A 22,059-nucleotide genomic window follows, 5' to 3' on the forward strand; every position below is an offset into this window, starting at 1 on the left:
TTTTCAGCATCAATCACAGTGAGACACCAGATTTCAGTGTCACACTGCTTGAACGCATTTAAGGGCAGACCATTCTGAGTCTGTAGTTTGGAAACTGTGCATGTAATTCCGACAGTGTTCGGAAACTACTAGTTGGTAACCACTTACTAATAGTTTGGTTTTGTTTCATTTTGAGATGACTGGTTGATATAATTTAGCTTTTCATCTAACCTGTGTTGGCACAAACTGAATCAGTTAAACATGGGAACTTTCATGTTTATGATGATGTCCTTTTCCATCTTTACACGGAGAGCTCCAAATCATAAAACTGTTACCTGGTTGTTTATGTCCCATTGTACACAAACTGGCACTTCTTCTTTGTGGGAAGTAACATATTTTCTGGGAAAAAATTAAAATGTTAACTAACACGTTATAATAATAATGTTATAAATAGTAAATAAAGTTTTCTTCCCTGCATTTGGCACACAAGTCAACATGACACTTTCCTGAACTGAAATCAGCAATTTTAAAAACTGCTTTACTAGTGGAACAATCAAGAAAAAAATTTCTGTCACAGTTAGACTCCAGTCAGAAAATATCAGACCTTTTCACTTTACATTTGTGAGAACACACACCCTGAGAGGGGCTCTTTGTTGTATAATTTGTTAGAGAAGAGAATGTGGCCTCAAATCCTTACACCCACATCCCTTACCTGCCTAAGCGAATTCTCTTGCGTGCAATAGCTCCACGATACCGTCTAAAATCGTCCTTAAATAAAAAACAAAGTAAAATCAATAAATTTCTAATATTTTAATGCTACAATCCTTGAGTCCCTCTTGCCAAATTCAGTTGAAGGGATTAGCTGGGACACACATGGTGTGCTGTGTGGACTGCACTCATCACCCACGAAGGGCAAGTGCATGGATAAAAACAAAACCTTTACAGCCCTTTTCTTTCCTTTGTTAAAGTGGTGACTGTTACCATTTCTCTTATCAGAATTATACATACATCTCACTAGATGTAAAGAAGCAGGAGAAGAGAGTCAGAAACAGGACATGGAAGATGATGTGCTATCCACAGAGGCACGTAGCTGAGCAGAGGTAAGGTCTCCAGGGCCTCTATCATTCTACCAAATGCTTAGAGTGAGCTGGGTGTAAAAAAAAAAAAAAAAAGAAACGAAAAAGTCCATTTTACTTTGTGATGTTAAAAAAAAAAATCAAAGAGGAATAGCCTTGGAAGTTGTTGCTGGTGTGAGGAGATTCTGCATGGAGCTCTGTACCCACCACTTCTCCCAGAATAAGTGGTCTGATTACTGAACTCATGTGCTAATAACTGACCTTTGATATGGGCTTGATTCTGGGAAATGTGACCAGTTCTTCCTTATCATCGACAGCATTATAAATGAGAAAAGCACTGTTGATGTGACGGCCTTGGCCCTTAGACCACTCCTGACAGTCAAAGGCTTCCACGCGCACTCCCACTTCGACACTGCAGAGGGCGACACAGAACTGTGGGCAGAGAACCAGAGCGTGTCAGGCCTCCTCTGCCCATGCAGCCACCACCTCTTCTGAGGGAGGAAAAGAATGAGGGCTCTGGGCTTTTCTCTTTGTCATCGCAAATCTATGCAGCTGTTAAAACTCATTTCATCAGGTTGATGGATCTGACGTACAAGCCCCTGGGAGTACTCCCACTTCACTTTCCTCCCAAGTGGAAAAAAGGCCAGTTAGGAAATACTTTATATACCTGCATGAACATATTTTGGTAATGGTGAATGGGGGAGTTAATAGTGCCAAAGTCAAGTTTTCTCCCCTAAAAACAACAGTTCCATATTAAAAAGCATTGAACGCTAAAATTGGATAGGAAACATAGATGCTGTTTTTCACATTTTAAAAGAAAAAAAAAACCCTGAAATTAAATCTTTTCATGTGTACCAAGAATAATAAAAATAACTGGGAAGTGGTTTGGACTTCATGGTGATAAATAACAGGTTCATTAGGAGTCAGTTGACCATAAAGTCACCAGGACTCTTTTGAGAGTGAAAAAAAGAGTTAATAATTATGACAGGTACACACCAAGACTGAACTGGGCCAACTGGGTGTCACCCTTATTATGAGACAAAAACAAACCCATCACAATTTACTAAGTGCAAAGAGACTCCAAGCAGAAAACAGAGTTAAAATGAGTTGTTTGTAGATGTTGAAGATTGAGTGACATTAAAAAAAAATTAGAAGGAACTTGGTTACTTAAAAGTTCTTCCTACACTCACCTCTAAACTGAAAAAACAAATTATTCACGTGCAAGTTTGAATTTATTCGCAGTAGCCTAAGAGCACTAGAAATGCTTTACCAGGTCTGAAATGTATTGTTGACAATGGCATTGAAAACAAGCCGATCTCCAACAGCAGATGGTCCCCGGAACTTAAACATATCCACAGACTTCAGAAGTGGGTGTGCCCGACAGAGGCGGCTGGTGAAACAAAGGGAAGAGAGGAGGAAGAGGTCACTCTCCACAGTATTTTCATGAACTGCTGATTTGCTTAACGAATGCTACAAATATTCATTTTTTTATTTTATTAAATGCTTATTTATATTTTGAAAGAGAGAGAGAGAGAGTACAAGTGGGAAAGGGGCCGAGAGAGACGGAGAGAGAGAATCTGAAGCAGGCTCCAGGCTCTGAGCTGTCAGCACACTGCCCGACTCAGGGGTTGAACACATAAGCTGTGAGATCATGACCTGAGCCAAGGTTGGATGCTTAACTGAATGAGCCACCCAGGAGCTCCTCAGTGTGCTTTCTAAATAAGTATCTTTTAACTCTTTTAAGAATGAAATGAATAACTTGATTATGTATGTTGAGAGTGGGTCTGTACACTCCCTGCAAGTATTTTGGGAAATACCATGTCCCCAAGCTGGGGGGTCTTTACTGAGGTTTTTGGTGCTTCTGCTCTTGTGGGGACAGTCCTGCTCTTGTTTTGTTCCCTACTTAAGTCCCTTTGAAAAACAAACTAAAGTCTTCTGTCCTCATGTGAGGGTTCTGTTCATTCTGACAGCTCATGACCATAATTACAGGAAGTTGTGACTCCCAGATTGGAGGGGGGCACAGTGAAGGAACCACCAGCTGGTGCTATTCACACTAGTTTCTTAGCTTTATAGTTAACTGAATTCACTCACATATCAAAAGATTATTTTCCCCTACAGGAAAATTACTTGGATTGCTACACAAAGCCTGAAAAGCTACAAAGTATACATTTTACAATTGTGTGTGTGTGTGTGAAATTTTGAAATATTTGTAAAGTATATTTAATCTTAGAAAGTTACTTTTGTAATTTTAGATCCCCACTGTAGTCATTCAATTACTTAAAGGAATTGTGGCAACACTAAGTGAACAGATTCTGCCCTAGTTAATTATATCGTAAGCCTTTATGATAGAACAGGTTCAAATTCTTCATTGCCGTTGAGAAAGACACTATCATTTTAAAAACAAGCTCTGTTATTTGTGCATAATTACACAAAGGATTACTACAGGTTTCTAACTATAGTAACAATTATATACATACTCATAATAGCATTCTTTAAATTTTGGGAAAAATGAAATCTTAACAACTTTCTATGGTTACAAAAATGTCACTAGGGCAATTCCTGTCCAAATGCATTTTAGAATACACAGTGTTCCTTAAAACTGCTCAACTGCCTACATGGTTCCATTAATAATAAAATAGCTTTCTTTGAAACTGAGGAGTACTTAAGTATTCTTCCAAGTTCCTCTCTTTCTCATCTTATTTTTCAGTCAGTCCTTTGGCCATAATGATTCTAACCAGCACCTTCAAAGGTCCAACCAAATTGTAAACTGTCTTTTAAAAAGTTTGCAACTTGACTGTTTTTAAGTGTAAAGGTTGTCTTCCATTTCTATTCTGCATCCAGCATGTCATAACTATCATTACAGAAGCTGCAGTATTAAAAGATCACCATTTACAATTCAGAATAAAGCACTAGAACTATCATTTCATTTTTATTTTTGAGCCAAGAACATAAACATTCACCTTCAAACAAAAGGGCAAATTAGGGGTGCCTGGATGGCTCAGCAGGTTAAATGTCCAACTCTTGGTTTCAGCTCAGGTCATAATCTCGTGGTTTGTGAGTTTGAGCCCTACATCCAGCTCCACATGTGGAGCCCTCTTGGGATTCCCTCTCTCTCATTTTCTCTCTCTCCCTCTCTCTGTCTCTCTCCCTCTCTCTGCCCATCCCCTACTTATGCTCAATCTCTCTCAAAATAGATAAAATATGAAAAAAAAAGGATAGATTAATCCTAAACTAAACAAATAAATGGCTTATCTTCTCATTTTAATAAAAGGCAACACTCTCCTCTCCTTCTCTCCTTAGTCAGCTCAATAATCAGGACTCAGACCCTTTCTAATTTCTCCCCACTGGACACAACATCAGACACCAAAAGTCAAAGCCAAGAACCTTGCAGAAATAGTGGCCACAGTCTCCATCCAAGCCATAATTTGGCCACCAAATGTATTTCCATGATGGTTTGCATGGGGTGGGAGGACAAGTTCAATGCTCTGAACGGCAGTGCTGCTTGTAGAAACCATTCCTTCCTCTTCATCACAAATGGGATCTGAAAGGGGGATGTAGATATTAATACTGGTGGAGTTAACTGCACAACCTTGGACTATGGCTTTTTATTCCTACCTGCACACTTAACTCATGGGATTTTCAGAAAAATTAAATTATTCCCAAAGACTTAAATCTCCTGAGGAAATAAACAGGTTTGATTCTCAAGAGTGACCTTCATAATGGTGGATATTTACAGTGAACTGGATAGCTGATTAGAAAGGCCCTTTTAGAGATTGTATTCCAATCTATCTTACAAATCCTTTGGAATTTTGATTAAAATGATTACATTTAAACTTGAGTTGTTTGGAGTGGAGAAGGGACAGATCAGGGTGGGGAGAGTCAGAAAGAAATTTGGGAGTTAATGGAGATGTTACTAACTTGACAGTGGTGATGGTTCTATGGGTGTACACATCTCAAAACTTATCAAACTGTGTACTTCGAATATGAGCACATGAATTTAGGGCATATCAGTTATTATTTGTATTTATAATAATTATTTATTATGTTATTTATAATAATTGTATTATGTATGCATATTATTATTTATGGCACATCAATTATACCTGAATAAAGTTGTTAAAATGAAAGGAATTTGAGCTATAAAGGACCACGGATACAGAGTATCTGGAATAGTTTGCTCTAGTATAAACTTCAGAATGGGAATGTGTCCTCCGTGGTTACTGTTTTGCAGTGAATGCAGTCAGGAACAGAAATGGCACAATGAGTTGTACTTCTCAGTGTCCTGCTTCCTTTGAATCATATCTGCTTCATTTACAGACAATTTGGTTTTTACTCTCAACAATGGAGAAATCATTTACTCTGGATGCAAAGCAGTAAAATGTATTCAATTATGTGCTCTTGCATCATCTAGTGACTCCTCAGCTAGGCCTAATCTTGTGTGCCTTTGTTGAGGCGGTAGAGGGAGGATTTACAAATCAGGGGGACCATCTCGGTTGTCCTGTCAGAGGCAGAGCTGAGTTTGAAGTGTAAGAGTACAGATTGGGCAGCTGTTGGGAAATGGGAATGGGGCCATTCTTGGCAGTCACATATAAGAGAGAGAGAAGTGTGGCTACAAAGACCTGAACTGCATTTGTTCATGAGATTTTTAGATATATAATTAATTGACGGCCTTTTAATTCTTTTCCCCTTCATTTTGCTGATCATTTCAGTCTTCTACTTGAAAACGTGTCAGAAACTTCCAGAAACATCCTAGTATAAAAGCCCAGGAGCGCCTGGGTAGCTCAGCTGATTAAGTGGCCGATTTTGGCTCAGATCATGATTTCAAAGTCTGTGAGTTTAGGCCCCGCGCTGGGCTGTGTGGTGACAGCTCAGAGCTTGGAGAGTGCTTTATATTCTGTGTCTCCTCTCTCTGCCCCTCCCTTGCTCACATTCTGTCTCTCTCTCTCTCTCTCAAAAATAATTAAAACATTTTAAAAAATAAAAAAAATAAATAAAAGCCCAAATCCTTCTCTTGGCTAGGGAAGTCCTTCCTTCCTTGTCTGGTCTGTGTCTACTTCTCCAATCTCAGCTAGTCTGATTGCCACTATTACCAATCTCCTCCCATCATATTCTTTCTCAGTCTCTCTCTGTTCTAGCTAGGAGGGTCTTTTTTTCAGTTCTATACCTAAGTACTGTCTTCAACATCAGGGCATTTGCACATGTTGTTCTCTCTACCAGTAGCACTACCACTTTCTTCTACTTACCTCTTATCCCCTATTTTTATAGGAAAGTAAATTTTACCACTCCAAGATATGCCTCTTTGGCATGTTGCTTCTTTTGGGCTCATTATTTTTAAGAAACTATAGATAGAAAAGAAGCTCTGAAAACCCAGTAGGAGGTATCCTTTAGTAAGAAACATTTATGTGTATAAGAAAAATCTCTATTTTTAAGGATGTTTCCCTTGCTGTACCAGAAAGAGGAGGATGACTCTGAATCTAGAAATTTACCAGAGAAGACAATGACTTAAATCTACCTAACAACCTTATCCTTGTTTACTCTGCTTTTTTCAGGAACCTCCCAAAACAGACTCACCACCTCCAATATCATCTTTTGTCTTTGGCTGAAGATGGTATTTAAGGTGATAGCTTTTGCCATTTCAATTAGTTACTCATTTTTTCTGGATCTCTCCCATGTATACAGGCAGTATACTGTAATTAAATTTTTGTTTGATTTTCTCCTGTTAATGTCTCATGTCAATTTCACTCTCAGACCAACTAGAAGAAGCTTACAGAGTAGAGTAAAACTTTTCCACCCCAACACTCATGTTGGCTCATCTTAGTCATCACTTCCTCAGGAAAGTCTTCCCAATTCTAACAGCTAATTCTCATGTATGAGCTCACACATGCACCTTTTTTTACAATGATACTTTTATGTTTCTTTGTGTGATCTTTCTCTGACCCACTAGATCCGAAGCTCCTTTGGACAAGAATTGGTTTTCTTTTTAAATTATAATATGATTCCTGAATCTGGGTGCTTAGTAAATATTTATTGAATGAATAAATGAATAAATTTAATTTTCCTGATTTACTCCAAATTCATAGTCCTTGCTTTCAAGAGAATTTTCTAGATAACAAAATATACTTATGTACACTTTTGTATGTTGTTTGCTAGAATTCCTACTGCTTTGCATTTTTCACTTAAACAATATTATAGACTCTTCAAGCTTTTCCAGTTTTGTGCGTGTGAAATATCTTACATTGGTTATAATTTGGATTTCCCTGATTAATGAGGTTCATCATCTTTTCATATGGGTATCAAACTGTCTCATTACCTCTGAATGAAATGTCTATGTCATTTGCTTCAAATGCTACTTCTCTCCCATTATTTTATCCTTTCTTTCTGGAACTTTGATTAGATGCATTTTAGACTTCTTACTCCTTTCTCTATGTATCCAAATCTTTCATATATTTCCCATTTCTTTGCCTATCCATCTTCATTCTAGGTAACTCCTTCAGATCTATCTTCTAGTTCCTGTCTTATCTGCTCTTTAATTCATTTGCTGAGCTTTAAATTTAAATTATGATATATATTTTTGTATAGAAATCCTCTTTGTTTCTTTGTCAAACTTTCTAGGTAATTTTTTTTTATTCCTGAATAATACTTTTGATTCTTTTCTTTCTTTTTTAAAATATTTTAATGTTTATTTATTTTTGAGAGAGAGAGACAGAGTGCAAGTGGGGGAGGGGTAGAGAGAGAGGGAGACATAGAATCCAAAGCAGGCTCCAGGCTCTGAGCTGTCAGCACACAGCCCGATGCAGGGCTTGAACCCACAAACTGTGAGATCATGACCTAAGCCAAAGTTGGAGGCTTAACCAACTGAGCCACCCAGGCACCCCGATTCTCTTTTATTTCTTAAAATATATTAACGTTCTTACTTAATATTCTTTATACGATAAATGTAGTAATTGTAGTCCTTGTGGGCCTCCTCAAAGGGGCCACTTCCTCAAAGCACCTTCAGAGGGTGCTTCCTCTGGATTTTTGTGACTTATTTATTTTTATCTTTCAGGATTTTTGACTAGGAGTTCATATTCCTTGTATCTGTATCTGTGGGAATTCTTGAGAGCTGGGCTTAAAGTCATTTCTCCAGAGGTTTGCATTTGTGGCTGCCAACCACCTGGGGGTACTATAACACAGTGCCACTTCACAGTAAATTTCACTTGGTCTGTTTCAGTCCAAACAAGTGATGTGAATTCTGATACCAAATCTACATAAGAACGCACTTGTGATTGAATTCTCAAAGAGAAATTGAGACTATTTTCCCTAGGGTTAAAGCTGAAATAGGAAAACATCCCTACCAAAGCTCTTTGAGGATTGGGATTTTTCCAGATGATTCACTGAGAGTATTGTTTTTTTTAGGTTTGCAGCTCTGTATAAAGGTCTCTGATCTAACCTCCACCTAACATGGGCCACTGGCTTTGTTTCCTAAGCCTATGCAGGCCCATTAAAACACAAGTTCTAGGTTTTCTAGTAACTACAGAGTCCTGAGAAAATGCCAGCTTTTTTATCTCCTTACACTGCTGCATTTGTATTTTCTAATTATGTCTGGACTTCAAGATTTTCTCTTATTTTTTCTGCCTGTTGAGATGTGTTGGAAAGATGTTTGTAAATATTTTATCCAGAAATTTTAGTTTGTTCTACACACCAAGTCCACCACATTGCTGTAATCAGAATTGGACTGCTTCCTAAAGAGATCTTTAAAAGGCACATGAAATTTTCAATCTTTCAACTTTTTTTCTTTTTTTTTGCTATTACTGACTTTGTTACATGATGTCCTCTTAATATTTAAAACTGTACTGATTGAGTGTTTTAGGTTATTATCTCTTGCTTTTTTTGTTCAAAATAAATGTAACTATCTCTAAAATACACTGTTAAATGAAAATAAGAAAAGTGCACTGATGTTTGAATATTGTACTCTGTGTGTGTGTGTGTGTGTGTGTGTGTGTGTGTGTAATATTGGTTGTCTTTCAAGATAGGAAATGGGTAACTGGGAGATACTGATGATAGAAGTCTTACTTTTTCTTTAATGTTTATTTATTTATTTTGAGAGAGAGAGAGGGAGGGAAAGAGAGACAGAGCACATGTGTATGTATTGGGGAGGGGAGAGAGAGAGGGAGACAGAGAATCCCAAGCGGGCTCCACATCATCAGTGCAGAGTCTGACGCAGGGCTCAATCCCATGACCATGAGATCATGACCTGAGTCAAAATCAAAATCGGGACACTCAACCAACTGAGCCACTAAGGTGCTCTGGAAGTCTTATATTTTAACTGAATGCCCTCTTACACCTTTTGAACTTTCACCCTGTGCATATGTACTACCTATTTCTAAATAATTTAAAATAATAATAAAAAATTGAATAGGCCATATATTATGGAAGACACTGTAAAGACATAAATATAAGGCAATTCCTTCTTTTCTGAGGGATAACTTTAAAGAAAAGGCTACTCGATTCTTATAAAGACATACATGGCATACACTGGGATACAAAGAGGTGGGTACTAGGGCAGGCCATGTATGCATAAGCATGTATGCAGAAATATACTGAGTACTGGTGACCTCAGTGCAGAAGCATGCTTATTTATAGATAACTCCCAATCAGTGAAGAAGTATAGCTTTCCTAGGTGTATACTCAAGCATGGTAAACAAACTTCACCCTTTCTACAGGCTTCCAAATAAGAGTATACCTGTCCAGAGGTCAATTTCAATACTTGTACTTTGGATGTTCTTTAAGCATTGTGTCATCATTCTGTTTGGACAATTTTGCATTCATTCTACAATTTCAGGTCAGGAACTTTGACCTGAATTAAGGTCATTTTAGCCTTAGTTTTCCTTCTCATAACCAGAGAGGATCAACACAGAATAGTGCTCATAAGGATTTGATTTTTTACTAAAAAAATAATTAAAATGCTCCAAGTCTGAAGTCTTTTCCTACATATATATACAACCAAGCTTCCAAACAGTGACTCAGTGGTACAAGAACACATATGAAAGAAGTTCTGCTTTTACATAATCTAATCTCATCTGTTTCCCTTTTGTTCTGAAAGCATATGATTTTGACTCAAATTTTTCACTGTTTCAATGATATGCATTTCAATCACACAAAATCTTAAAAGAGATTTCAGCTAATTCTGATATTACTGTCAATGTTAGAACCCTGAGTTTTCTAAAAACATGGTTCAGTAACAGAGATGATCTAGCTATCTTTCTTTAGAATGTGTTGTCCAGTTCAAGACAAACTCAAGTGATAGTGTAAGTTGGGGGAAAGGCTGAGGGAGTGGGAGGTAGGGAGGGAAAGAGAGAGAGAGAGAGAGAGACAGAGACAGAGAGAGAGAAAGAGAGAGAGAATCCTAAGCAGGCTCCATGCTCAGCACATAGCCTGATGTGGCACTTGATTCCACAATCCTGGGATCGTGACCTAAGGCAAAATCAAGAGTCAGACACTCAACTGACTAAGCCACCGAGCTGTCCCCAAAAATCTATAATTCTAAACTGAACCAGGCCTGTAGAGGTGATCTGCCCAACTTCCTAACAAACTGAAACTGAAGTCAATTACGATCATTTTACTTCTACGTGTGAATGGCTATAGCATGTGAGAATGACTTTTCTATTCCCAATTCAGTGGACATTTTTTTTCCTCACTTCCTGGAACACAGATGATCACTCATTTCTTCATGTAAGTTTACTCCCTTGCGTTATGATGCTAGTCTCTCTCGTTCTGACTGCATCCCTCCCACTTAGTCCCTCTAGGTCTTCTTTATAGATTCATCCTCCTCCTCTGATCATCTCTTAAATGGCCATGTTCTGCAGGTTCCACTCTTGGCTCACCACCCCTGTACCTCTATGAGCCCTTCCTGGGTGACTGTAGGTACTGGCGTCATTTGAATTACCATTTGTAACCTGCTATGTCTCAAATTAATCTCCTCTGTTTGGTTTTGTCATTTTGGTTGTTCCACAAGCACATCAGACTAAACTGAACTCATCATCCCTCTCATCAAATCTGCTCCTCTCCTGCCCCTCATATGCATTAGTCAGTTAATGATACTACCATTAACTAGTCAGTTGCTCAGACCAGAAATCTGAGAGTTACCCTGAACTTCCTCACCCATCATTCCATCAGTGACCCTATTCTGCTGATCTGACTCCTTGAATATTTTTGGGCTTTCCCGTCCTCTCTCTACTACCATGGCCTGGAGTAGTCACTCCTCACCCTTTGTCTGGTCTCCTTCCGTCTAGTCTCTTCTCTACACAGAGTGACCATATTAAGTGCCAGCTTCATTATGCAACAACCCTGCCCAAATCTTTATCAGCTCTCTTCAAGGAAAGAAGAAAGGTTAAGGCTCTAAGCCTCACCTAAGAGAGCCTCCATGACACAGTCCTATATTTTCATGTCCTGCCTCCTTCCACCTTGAATTTTCCTTGTAGTTTGCCCTTGCTCTCATGGTTCAGCCACTTGATTATTTTAACAAAATGCATTTAAAATACATTTTGGTAAAGAGACCATCTTTACAAAAGGACAGACTCTTCTCAGCATAGTAATTTAATGATGAAGTCTTCATTTCTTCAAAAGTAGCTTTGTGGGATGCAGTTAAACGTCAGGACTCCTGAATATGCCTCAGGTCATGAACTCACGGTTCATGAGTTTGAGCCCCACATTAGTGCAGAGCCTGCTTGGGATTCCTTCTCTTCCTTTCTCCCCTTCCCCCATTCCCTCACATAAGCCCACAGGATCTCCCTCAAAATAAATAAATAAACTTAAAAAAAAAATAAGTAGCTTGGTAATGGGCATTGTCTTTTAAAAGGTCTGCAAGAATAGCAGCTTTTGAAAACCTTTTTTGCCAAACCAAAGGTCATCTGTGAGGTTGTCCCCGGGCCATGATGATGTCATGCTGGGAAGAATAAAAGCCCCCACACACAGGTCATCCCTGCTTCTGCCTTTTCTCTCCCCTCATGCCTCTATGTCTCCTCTTCTTCCTTCCTGTCTTTTAATGTTCTCATTCTGATCCTTTCTCCCCTCCTTTCCTTCCTCTTCTACCAGTGTCTGCCTTTGGAGCCCAGGAGAGTTGAACCTTCTATGAACTTCCTGTCCCACTGCTGGAAGCAGAGTGGCTCAAGCTAGACCACTCTACTTCCCCTCACCACTTAGCTCTCCCTGAAAGGTCGTCTCCCCTGGGGCTGCAGGAGATGGGGTCAGAAGTAAATGAAGGGCAGGGGAGGGGCAAAGTGGCCCTTTTTTCCCTGTCATTCTGGCCCCATAAGGCCTCCAAGAGCCTGGGGGTTCACAGCCAGAGAACTAAGACATTCTGGCTCATCAAACACAGTGTTATTGGGAAAAGAGCCAGGAAATAGAAATAGAATCTTATCACTTCCATTCATAGCCCCTGTGATCTTTAGCAAGGCTCTTCATGGCTCACTTTCAGTTTTCTCCTCTGTTGGTATCATAAGCAGCTCATATCAAGTATCTGAATGAGAGATTGCTTAGTAAACTGTGAAGCACCAGAGGGATATATCCCTGCGCTGTTGTTCCTTCATTCTTTGATCACTACTGAGCACGTACTTACTAATAAGGACTGCCTGGCCCCTGTCACCCTTCTTTCCTCTCTCCTCCCCTGGAGATCCTCCAATTTAAAGAGTTCTTAGATTTCTGCACTTATATTTTGAATTGGCCAGACCCTTCCTTCTCTAGCCATCGAGTTTGTTGGGGAAGACATCTACCATTGCCAGCACTGAACTGTAATAACAAGGTGAAAATAAGCGTGCTCTAAGAAAGGACCCCTCTGTTTGTCATAGTCATGTAATTAGAGTTTCCATAAGTAGATTTACAGACCATCAAATTCCCTATTTTCTTTCATCAAATTTGTAAAGGTATCTTCATGATGTAATCGAACTTTCCTTCTCTCTGAAGCCAGATTATGTTCCACATGATCTTGCTCAGTCAGAAGTGTGACTGGTTTTAAATGAATCTAGGGAAGGAAACACATTTATCTTCATTGCCTAGTTAAATTAAAAAAGCACAGCATGGATTTTGCAAAACAAATGACATGTTATACTGTTTTCCAACTCAAAGTAAATAGAGTATTTCTGGGGACACCTGGATGGCTCAGTCCATTAAGCTTCCAACTCTTAATTTCAGCTCAGGTCATGTCTCATGGTTTTGGGACTGAGACCTGATTTGAGCTCTGAGCTGACAGTGAGCCTGCTTGGGATTTTTTTTCTCCCTCTCTCTGCTCCTCCCCAGCTTGAGCTCACTCTTTCTCTCAAGAATAAATAAATAACTAAACTTAAAAATTTTTTAAATGTTTATTTTTGAGAGAGAGACAATGCATGAGCAGGGAATGACAGAGAGAGGAGAAGACAGAGAATATGATGCAGGATCCAGGCTCTAAGCTGTCAGCACAGAGCCCAACGTAAGGCTCAGACTCATGAATTGTGAGATCATGACCTGAGCTGAAGTCAGATGCTTAACCCACTGCGCCACCCAGGTGCCCGGGAAATAATCTTCTTTAAATAATCTTCTTTAAATACATGATATGTACATCTCTTTTTTCAGTAGAAAGGCCTAGTCCTGTTAAGTTATAGCTGTCATTGTGATGTACTCTTACAGTATAGTTTTTTACATACATTTTAGTTTTTCTCTGAGTCCACGGGAATGGCACTTCCTCTGCCACAGGCGAACTGTTGTTCCAGTGGCAGCCCCTTCCCGGTCTCTAGATACAAGAGTGCTATCACTCATCTCCTGATCCAGAGCAAGATAGTTAGGGTGGCTCTTTTCACCATGACCCTGCCATCCCAGTTTTCCTACAGCGTGTGAGGGACTGAAGTTATCCCAAGAAGACTCTGATTCTCCCAGGGGCAGGTGGTAGAACCAGGAGGTTTTTAGAAAATTGCATTTATAAAGTTAAATATCATGAACATTTATTATTTTGTTATAAAATCATCTGTGTGCATATTTAGATTGTTTTCAGTATTTTGCCACTAAAACAATGCTGCATCAGGGCACCTGGGTGGCTCAGTCCGTGAAGCATCCGACTTGGGCTCGGGTCATGATCTCGCGATTCGTGGATTTGAGCCCTGTGTGAGGCTCTGTGCTGACAGCTCAGAGCCTATAGCCTGCTTAGGATTCTGTGTCTCCACCTTTCTCTCTGCCCCTCTCCCAATTTTGTGCTGTCTCTCTCAAAAATAAAAACTAAAAAAAAATTTACCTGCTTTGGATTCTGTGTCTCCATCTCTCTCAGTCCCTCCCCTGCTTGCACTCTGTTTTTGTCACTTAAAAAATAAATAAAACACTAAAATTTAAAAAAAAAATGTTTAAATAGACCATTTCTGGATGTTTTACACATGTTATTTGACTAAATTTTTTTCTTAAAATATCTTTAAACTGAAAAAGTCAATATAGGCTTAATTAACTCTTCATATAATATGTGCTTTAAAGAGTTTCCCAAATATCAATTTTCCTTGATTTTTAAAATTTTCAAGAGGCCCACAAAATAAAAAATTCTTCAAATTAATGAATGAGGAGATGAACTTTGAATCCACTGAATTCTTACTATGAAATGTTTTCTACTTTTTGCAAAATTAAGAGCTCAAAGGAGGGAGAAATAAAGATGTTCTAGAAAGGAAAAGATCTGAAGCCATTGGAAACCTTACAAAACCTGAGAGATTGGGAGAAAAAGGACACAGAATCCACTGGGAAATCCTTCTAACGGCTACCTCAAGAAAGAAGCCAGAGTACACAAGGTGGAGAGTCCCAAATATCACTACGAATAGGAAATAAAATAACCAAGGTCCCAACAAGAGAGACCAAGAGATACCATTCAAAAAACACTCTCTGAAAGGATAGGCCCTGGACAGTCAGAGTCTTCTTGGATATAGCAGCGCTCATAGGTACAGAGAGCATAAAAGGTCTTTAAAACCAACAAGAGCCGGAGAGCTAACTAAAATGATGAAATGAAAGAGCTCTCCTCCAAAGAAACTCCCAAGAAGAAATGACAGCTAATGAACTGCTCAAAACAGATATAAGCAGCATAACTGAACAAGATTCTAGAATAATAATGGTAAAATTAATAGCTAGGCTTCAAAAAAACATAGGGGACATCAAAGAAACTATGGCTACAGACAGAATGGAAAATAAAAATAGGCATGAAGAATTAAAAAATGTGATAAATGAGATACATAATAAATTAGAGGCCTCCAATGCACAGATTGAAGAGGCAGAAAGGAGAATAAGTGATTCAGAAGACACCATTATAGAAAAACAAGAAGCTGACAAAAAAAGAGACAAACTGATCCAGGAACATGAAAGAAGATTTCGAGAGCTCAGCGATACGGTCAAACGCAACAATATCCGTATCATAGGAATCCCAGAAGAAGAGAGAGGGAAAGGTGCTGAAGGAGTCCAGGAACAAATTATAGCAGAGAACTTCCCCGACCTGGGAAGGAAGTAAATGTGGAAATACAAGAGGCTCAGAGGACTCTCCTCAGACTTAACTTGAATCGATCTTCTGCACGGCATATCATAGTAAAAATGGCCAAATACAAGGACAAAGAGAGAATTTTGAAAGCAGCTAGGGAGAAAAGGGCCCTAACATACAAAGGGAAACCTATCAGAGTGGTGACAGACCTATCTACTGAAACTTGGCAGGCTAGAAAGGAATGGCAGGAAATCTTCAATGTGATGAACAGTAAAAATATGCAGCCAAGAATCCTCTATCCAGCAAGCCTGTCATTCAAAATAGAAGGAGAGATAAAAACCTTTCCAAATAAACAGAAATTGAAAGAATTTGTCACCACGAAGCCAGCCCTACAAGAAATCCTGAGGGGGATGCTCTGAAGGAAAGGTTGCAAGGAACAAAGATACCAGAGACACCACCACAAACATGAACCCTACAAAAGATACAAAGACTCTAAACCCACATATTTCAATAATAACACTGAATGTAAATGGGCTGAATGCTCCAATCAAAAGACATAGGGTAGCAGAATGGATTAAGAAACAAAATCCATCAATATGCTGTCTACAAGAAACTCATTTTAGACGGGAAGATACCTTCAGATTAAAAGTAAGGGGATGGAGAAATATATATCATGCTACAGGAAATCAAAAGAAAGCCGGAGTAGCGATACTTATATCAGACAAACTGGACTTTAAATTAAAGACAATCACAAGAGATGAAGAAGGGCACTACATAATAATTACAGGGTCCATCCATCAGGAAGAACTAACAATCATAAATGTCTACGCACCGAATATGGGAGCACCTAAATATCTAAAACAATTAATCACAAACAGAAACAAGCTTATAGATAAGAATGTGCTAATAGCAGGGGACTTTAATACTCCGCTTACAGCAATGGATAGGTCAACCAGACAGAAAATCACTAAAGAAATAATGGACTTGAAAGACACATTGGACCAGATGGATCTGACGGATATATTTAGAACTTTACATCCTGAGGCCAGGGAATTTACTTTCTTCTCAAGTGCGCATGGCACATTCTCCAAGATAGATCACATACTGGGACATAAAGCAGCCCTCAATAAATATAAAAGAATAGAGATCATACCATGCACACTGTCAGATCACAATGCTTTGAAACTTGAAATCAATTACAGGAAGAAGTCTGGAAAACCGCCAAAAACATGGAGGTTAAAGAACACCCTTCTAAAGAATGAATGGGCCAATCAGGCAATTAGAGAGGAAATTAAAAAATATATGGAAACAAATGAAAATGAAAACACAACAATTCAAAATCTATGGGATGCGGCCAAGGCAGTCCTAAGAGGAAAGTACATTGCTCTCCAGGCCTATTTCAAGAGATTAGAAAAAGCACAAGTCCAAAATCTAACAGCTCACCTAAAGGAGCTAGAGGCAGAGCAACAAGAACGCCCTAAACCCAGTAGAAGAAGAGAAATAGTAAAAATTAGAGCAGAAATAAACAACATAGAGACCAAAGAAACAATTGAACAGATCAATGAAACCAAGAGTTGGTTTTTTGAAAAAGTAAACAAAATTGACAAACCTCTAGCCAGGCTTATCAAAAAGAAAAGAGAGAGCACCCAAATAGACAAAATTATGAATGAAAATGGACTTATTACAACCAACCCCTCAGAAATACAAGCAATTATCAGGGAATACTATGAAAAATTATATGCCAACAAATTGGACAACTTAGAAGAAATGGACAAATTCCTAAACACACACTCACTACCAAAATTCACACGGGAAGAAATAGAAAACCTGAACAGACCCATAACGAGTGAAGAAATCGAATCAGTGATCAAAAATCTCCCAACAAATAAGAGCCCTGGACCTGATGGTTTCCCTGGGGAATTCTACCAGACATTTAAAACAGAATTAATCCCAATTCTTCTCAAGCTATTCCAAAAAATAGAAGTCGAAGGAAAACTCCCGGACTCATTTTATGAAGCCAGCATCACTCTGATTCCCAAGCCAGACAGAGATCCAACAAAAAAAGAGAACTATAGGCCAATATCCTTGATGAATACGGATGCAAAAATTCTCAACAAGATCCTTGCAAATCGAATCCAGCAGCATATCAAAAGAATCATCCACCAAGATCAAGTGGGATTCATTCCTGGGTTACAGGGCTGGTTCAACATTCGCAAATCAATCAATGTGATCCATCATATCAATAAAAGAAAAGATAAAAACCATATGATCCTGTCAATAGATGCAGAAAAAGCATTTGACAAAATACAGCATCCCTTCTTAATAAAGACTCTCGAGAAAGTTGGGATAGAAGGAACCTACTTAAACATCATCAAAGCCATCTATGAGAAGCCTTCAGCTAACATCATCCTCAACGGGGAAAAACTGAGAGCTTTCCCCCTGAGATCAGGAACACGACAGGGATGTCCACTCTCACCACTGTTGTTTAACATAGTGCTGGAAGTCCTAGCATCAGCCATCAGACAACAAAAGGAAATCAAAGGCATCAGAATTGGCAAAGAGGAAGTCAAACTTTCACTCTTCGCAGATGACATGATACTCTACATAGAAAACCCGACAGACTCCACCAGAAGCCTACTAGAACTGATCCAAGAATTCAGCCAAGTTGCAGGGTACAAAATCAACGTACAGAAATCGGTTGCATTTTTATACACCAATAATGAAGCAACAGAAAGAGAAATCAAGAAACTGATCCCATTCACAATTGCACAAAAAACCATAAAATACCTCGGAATAAACCTAACCAAGGATACAAGAGATCTGTATGATGAAAACTATAGAAAACTTATGAAGGAAATTGAAGAAGACACAAAGAAATGGAAAAACATTCCATGCTCATGGATAGGAAGAATAAATATAGTTAAGATGTCATTACTACCTAAAGCACTCTACACATTCAATGCAATTCCAATCAAAATTGCACCAGCATACTTCTCAAAACTAGAACAAACTATCCAAAAATTTGTATGGAACCACAAAAGACCCCGAATAGCCAAAGTAATACTGAAAAATAAAACCAAAACGGGAGGTATCACCATCCCAGACTTCAGCCTCTACTACAAAGCTGTCATCCTCAAGACAGTATGGTATTGGCACAAAAACAGACACATAGACCAATGGAACAGAATTGAGAACTCAGAAGTGGACCCAAAAGTATACAGCCAACTGATCTTTGACAAAGCAGGAAAGAATATCCAATGGAAAAAAGACAGCCTTTTTAACAGATGGTGTTGGGAGAACTGGACAGCAACATGCAGAAGAATGAAACTAGATCATTTTCTCACACCATGCACAAAAATCAACTCAAAATGGATAAAGGACCTGAACGTGAGACAGGAAACTATCAACACCCTAGAGGAGAAAGCAGGAAACAACCTCCTTGACCTCCACCGCAGCAACTTCTTACTTGACACATCCCCAAAAGCAAGGGAATCAAGAGCAAAAATAAACTGTTGGGACCTCATCAAGATTAAAAGCTTCTGCACAGCCAAGGAAACAACCCAGAAAATTAATAGGCAACCAACGGAATGGGAAAAGATAGTTGCAAATGACATATCAGATAAAGGGTTAATATCCAGAATCTATAAGGAACTCACCAAACTACACGCCCGAAAAACAAACAACCCAGTGAAGAAATGGGCAGAAGACATGAACAGACACTTCTCCAAAGAGGACATCCAGATGGCCAACAGACACATGAAACGATGCTCAGCATCCCTCCTCATCAGGGAAATACAAATCAAAACCACACTGAGATACCACCTCACGCCAGTCAGAGTGGCTAAAATGAGCAAATCAGAGAACTCTAGATGCTGGCGAGGATGTGGAGAAACGGGCACCCTCCTACACTGTTGGTGGGAATGTAAACTGGTACAGCCCCTCTGGAAAACAGTGTGGAGGTTCCTCAGGAAACTAACAATAGAACTCCCCTATGACCCAGCAATAGCACTGCTAGGAATTTACCCAAGGGATACAGAAATGCTGAGGCATAGGAGCACATGTACCCCAATGTTCATAGCAGCACTCTCCACAATAGCTAAAACATGGAAAGAGCCTAAGTGTCCATCAACAGATGAATGGATCAAGAAGATGTGGTTTATCTATACCATGGAATACTACATGGCAATGAGAAACAATGAAATCTGGCCATGTGTAGCAACATGGATGGACCTTGAGGGTGTTATGCTGAGCGAAATAAGTCAGGCAGAGAAGGACAAATATCATATGTTTGCACGTATAGGAGGATTAGGAGGAACTTGACGGAGGAACAAGGGGGAGAAGAAGGGGGGAAATGGTGGGGGAAAGGGAGAGAGGCAAACCATGAGAGACTCTTGAATGCTGACAAAAACTGAGGACTGATGGATGTCGGGGGGAGGGGGGATGGGCATGGAGGAGGGCACTTGTGGGGATGAGCACTGGGTGTTATGTGGAAACTAATTTGACAATAAACTATTTGTAAAAAAAAATGAAACAGAGAAAAAAAAAGATGTTCTAGAAAAAGGTATCATGTACTAAGAGAGATTTCTAATTTGGGAATTTCATCACGCAGTGAAAACACTGTCTAATAAGCAAACTGAAAGAATCAATAGGTCAGAAAACAGCTTTAACTGACCTCCAGAAACCTGGAAATAAGGTGTGACAGAACAAAGGGTTCAAGCTCTGCCATAAAAGCTTGTCTGGTGACCTGCGTGCATGAGGAAGTCACCCTCCAGGACCCTTAAAGGCTGGCACTGACCTTCAGCCAAGAATATGAAATAGCTAAGTGATTCACAACATGCTCTTCCAAGTCTAAAATTCCTCTGGAGTCCCTTGTCTAATTTGTTTAGGAATATAGAGACTTGATAACTTACACTGGTTTAACTGTACACAGCCCTGTTTTAGGTGTGTGACCAGTAGGGCATAAAAGTCCACCTGGTAAACTTGTGCCTTGGCTCTCCACTCTACAGATGAAGCATATTTTGTATAACTGAAAGGACCCTGACAATGAAAAACAGAGAGCTTTCCCCCTGAGGTCTAGGATATCCACTTTCACCACTTCTATCCAACATGGTACTGGCAGTCCTAGTCACAACAATCAGACAACAAAAAGAAATAAAAGGTATCTGAAATGGTAAGGAAGAAGCAAAACTCTCACTATTTGCAGATGACATGATACTATATGTATAAAACCCTAACTCCACCAAAAAAATTACTAGAACTGAAAAATGAATTCAGTAAAGTTCCACTGTACAAAACCAATGTACAGAAATCTGTTGCATTCTTATACACTAATACTAAAGCAGCAGAGAATGGAATTAAGAAAACAATCCTATTCATAAATGCACCCAAAACAATAAAATAGCTATGAATAAACTTAACCAAAGAGGTGAAAAACCTGTACTCTGAAAACTGTAAAACACCGTTGAAAGAAATTCAAGACCATGCAAAGAATAGAACAGAAAACTCGGAAATAAACCCACAAATACATGCTCAATTAAGCCTCAACAAAGAAGGAATGAATATACAGTGTAAAAAGACAGTGCATTCAACAAATGGTGTTGAGAAAATTGGACAGATACATGCAAAACAATGAAACTGGACGCCTTTCTTTCATCATATACAAAAATAAACTCTAAATGGATTAAAGGCTCAAATGTAAGACCTGAAATCATAAAAATCCTTAAAGAGAGCACAGCAAGTAATTTCTCTGACATTGGCTACAGCAACAGTTTTCTAGATATGTCTCCTGAGACAAGGGAAATAAAAACAAAAATAAGCTACTGGGACTACATCAAAATAAAAGGTTTCCACACAACAAAGAAAATAGAAAAACTAAAAGGTTACCTACTAATTGGGAGAAGATATTTGCAAATGACATGTCTGATAAAGGATTAGTATCCAAAACATATAAAGAACTCATATAACTCAGCACCCAAAAAAACAAACAATCCAATTAAAAATGGACAGAAAACATGAACAGACATTTCTCCAAAAAAGATATCCAAATGGCCAACAGACACATGAAAAGATACTCAACATCACTCATCCTTAGGGAAATACAAATCAAAACTATAATGACATACCACTTCACACCTGTCAGAATGGCTAAAATCAACAACACAAAAAACAAGAGGTGTTGGTGAGGATGTAGAGAAAAAGGCACCCTTGTGCACTGTTGGTAGGTATGCAAACTGGTAGAGCCACTGTGGAAAACAGTAGAGGGGGTTTCTCAAAAAAGTAAAAATAAACCTATTCTAGGATCCAGTAGTAGCAATGCTGGGTATTTACTCCCAAAATACAAAAACATTCATTCAGAGGGATACTTGCATCCCTATGTTTACAGCAATATTATTTACAATATCCAAACTATGGAAGCATCCCAAGTGCTAACTGATAGATGAATGGATGAAAAAAATGCGGTATATACATATGCAGTAGACTATTATTCCACCATCAAAAATAATGAAATCTTGCCACCTGTAACTACATGGATGGATCTAGTGTATTACGCTAAGCAAA

At 38.9% G+C, this 22,059-nt stretch overlaps 1 protein-coding gene across 2 annotated transcripts in view; it reads right to left on the bottom strand.

Moving 5' to 3' along the window:
• The window catches only part of ACOT12 (acyl-CoA thioesterase 12), a 53,402-nt gene that overhangs the window by 14,381 nt on the left and 16,962 nt on the right, over window positions 1–22,059 (bottom strand). For both annotated transcript variants that reach the window (XM_039220110.1, XM_039220109.1), the window contains exons 5-10: window positions 12,918–13,053; window positions 4,440–4,596; window positions 2,326–2,445; window positions 1,317–1,467; window positions 692–747; window positions 315–378 (exon numbers count right to left, since the gene is read on the bottom strand). In XM_039220110.1, coding sequence (XP_039076041.1) covers window positions 315–378; window positions 692–747; window positions 1,317–1,467; window positions 2,326–2,445; window positions 4,440–4,596; window positions 12,918–13,053 — 684 coding nt within the window. The remainder of the gene's footprint in view (window positions 1–314; window positions 379–691; window positions 748–1,316; window positions 1,468–2,325; window positions 2,446–4,439; window positions 4,597–12,917; window positions 13,054–22,059) is intronic.

Source organism: Hyaena hyaena, unplaced genomic scaffold, assembly GCF_003009895.1.
Source record: "Hyaena hyaena isolate Hyena2069 unplaced genomic scaffold, ASM300989v1 scaffold_862, whole genome shotgun sequence".
Taxonomy (NCBI): Eukaryota; Metazoa; Chordata; class Mammalia; order Carnivora; family Hyaenidae; genus Hyaena; species Hyaena hyaena.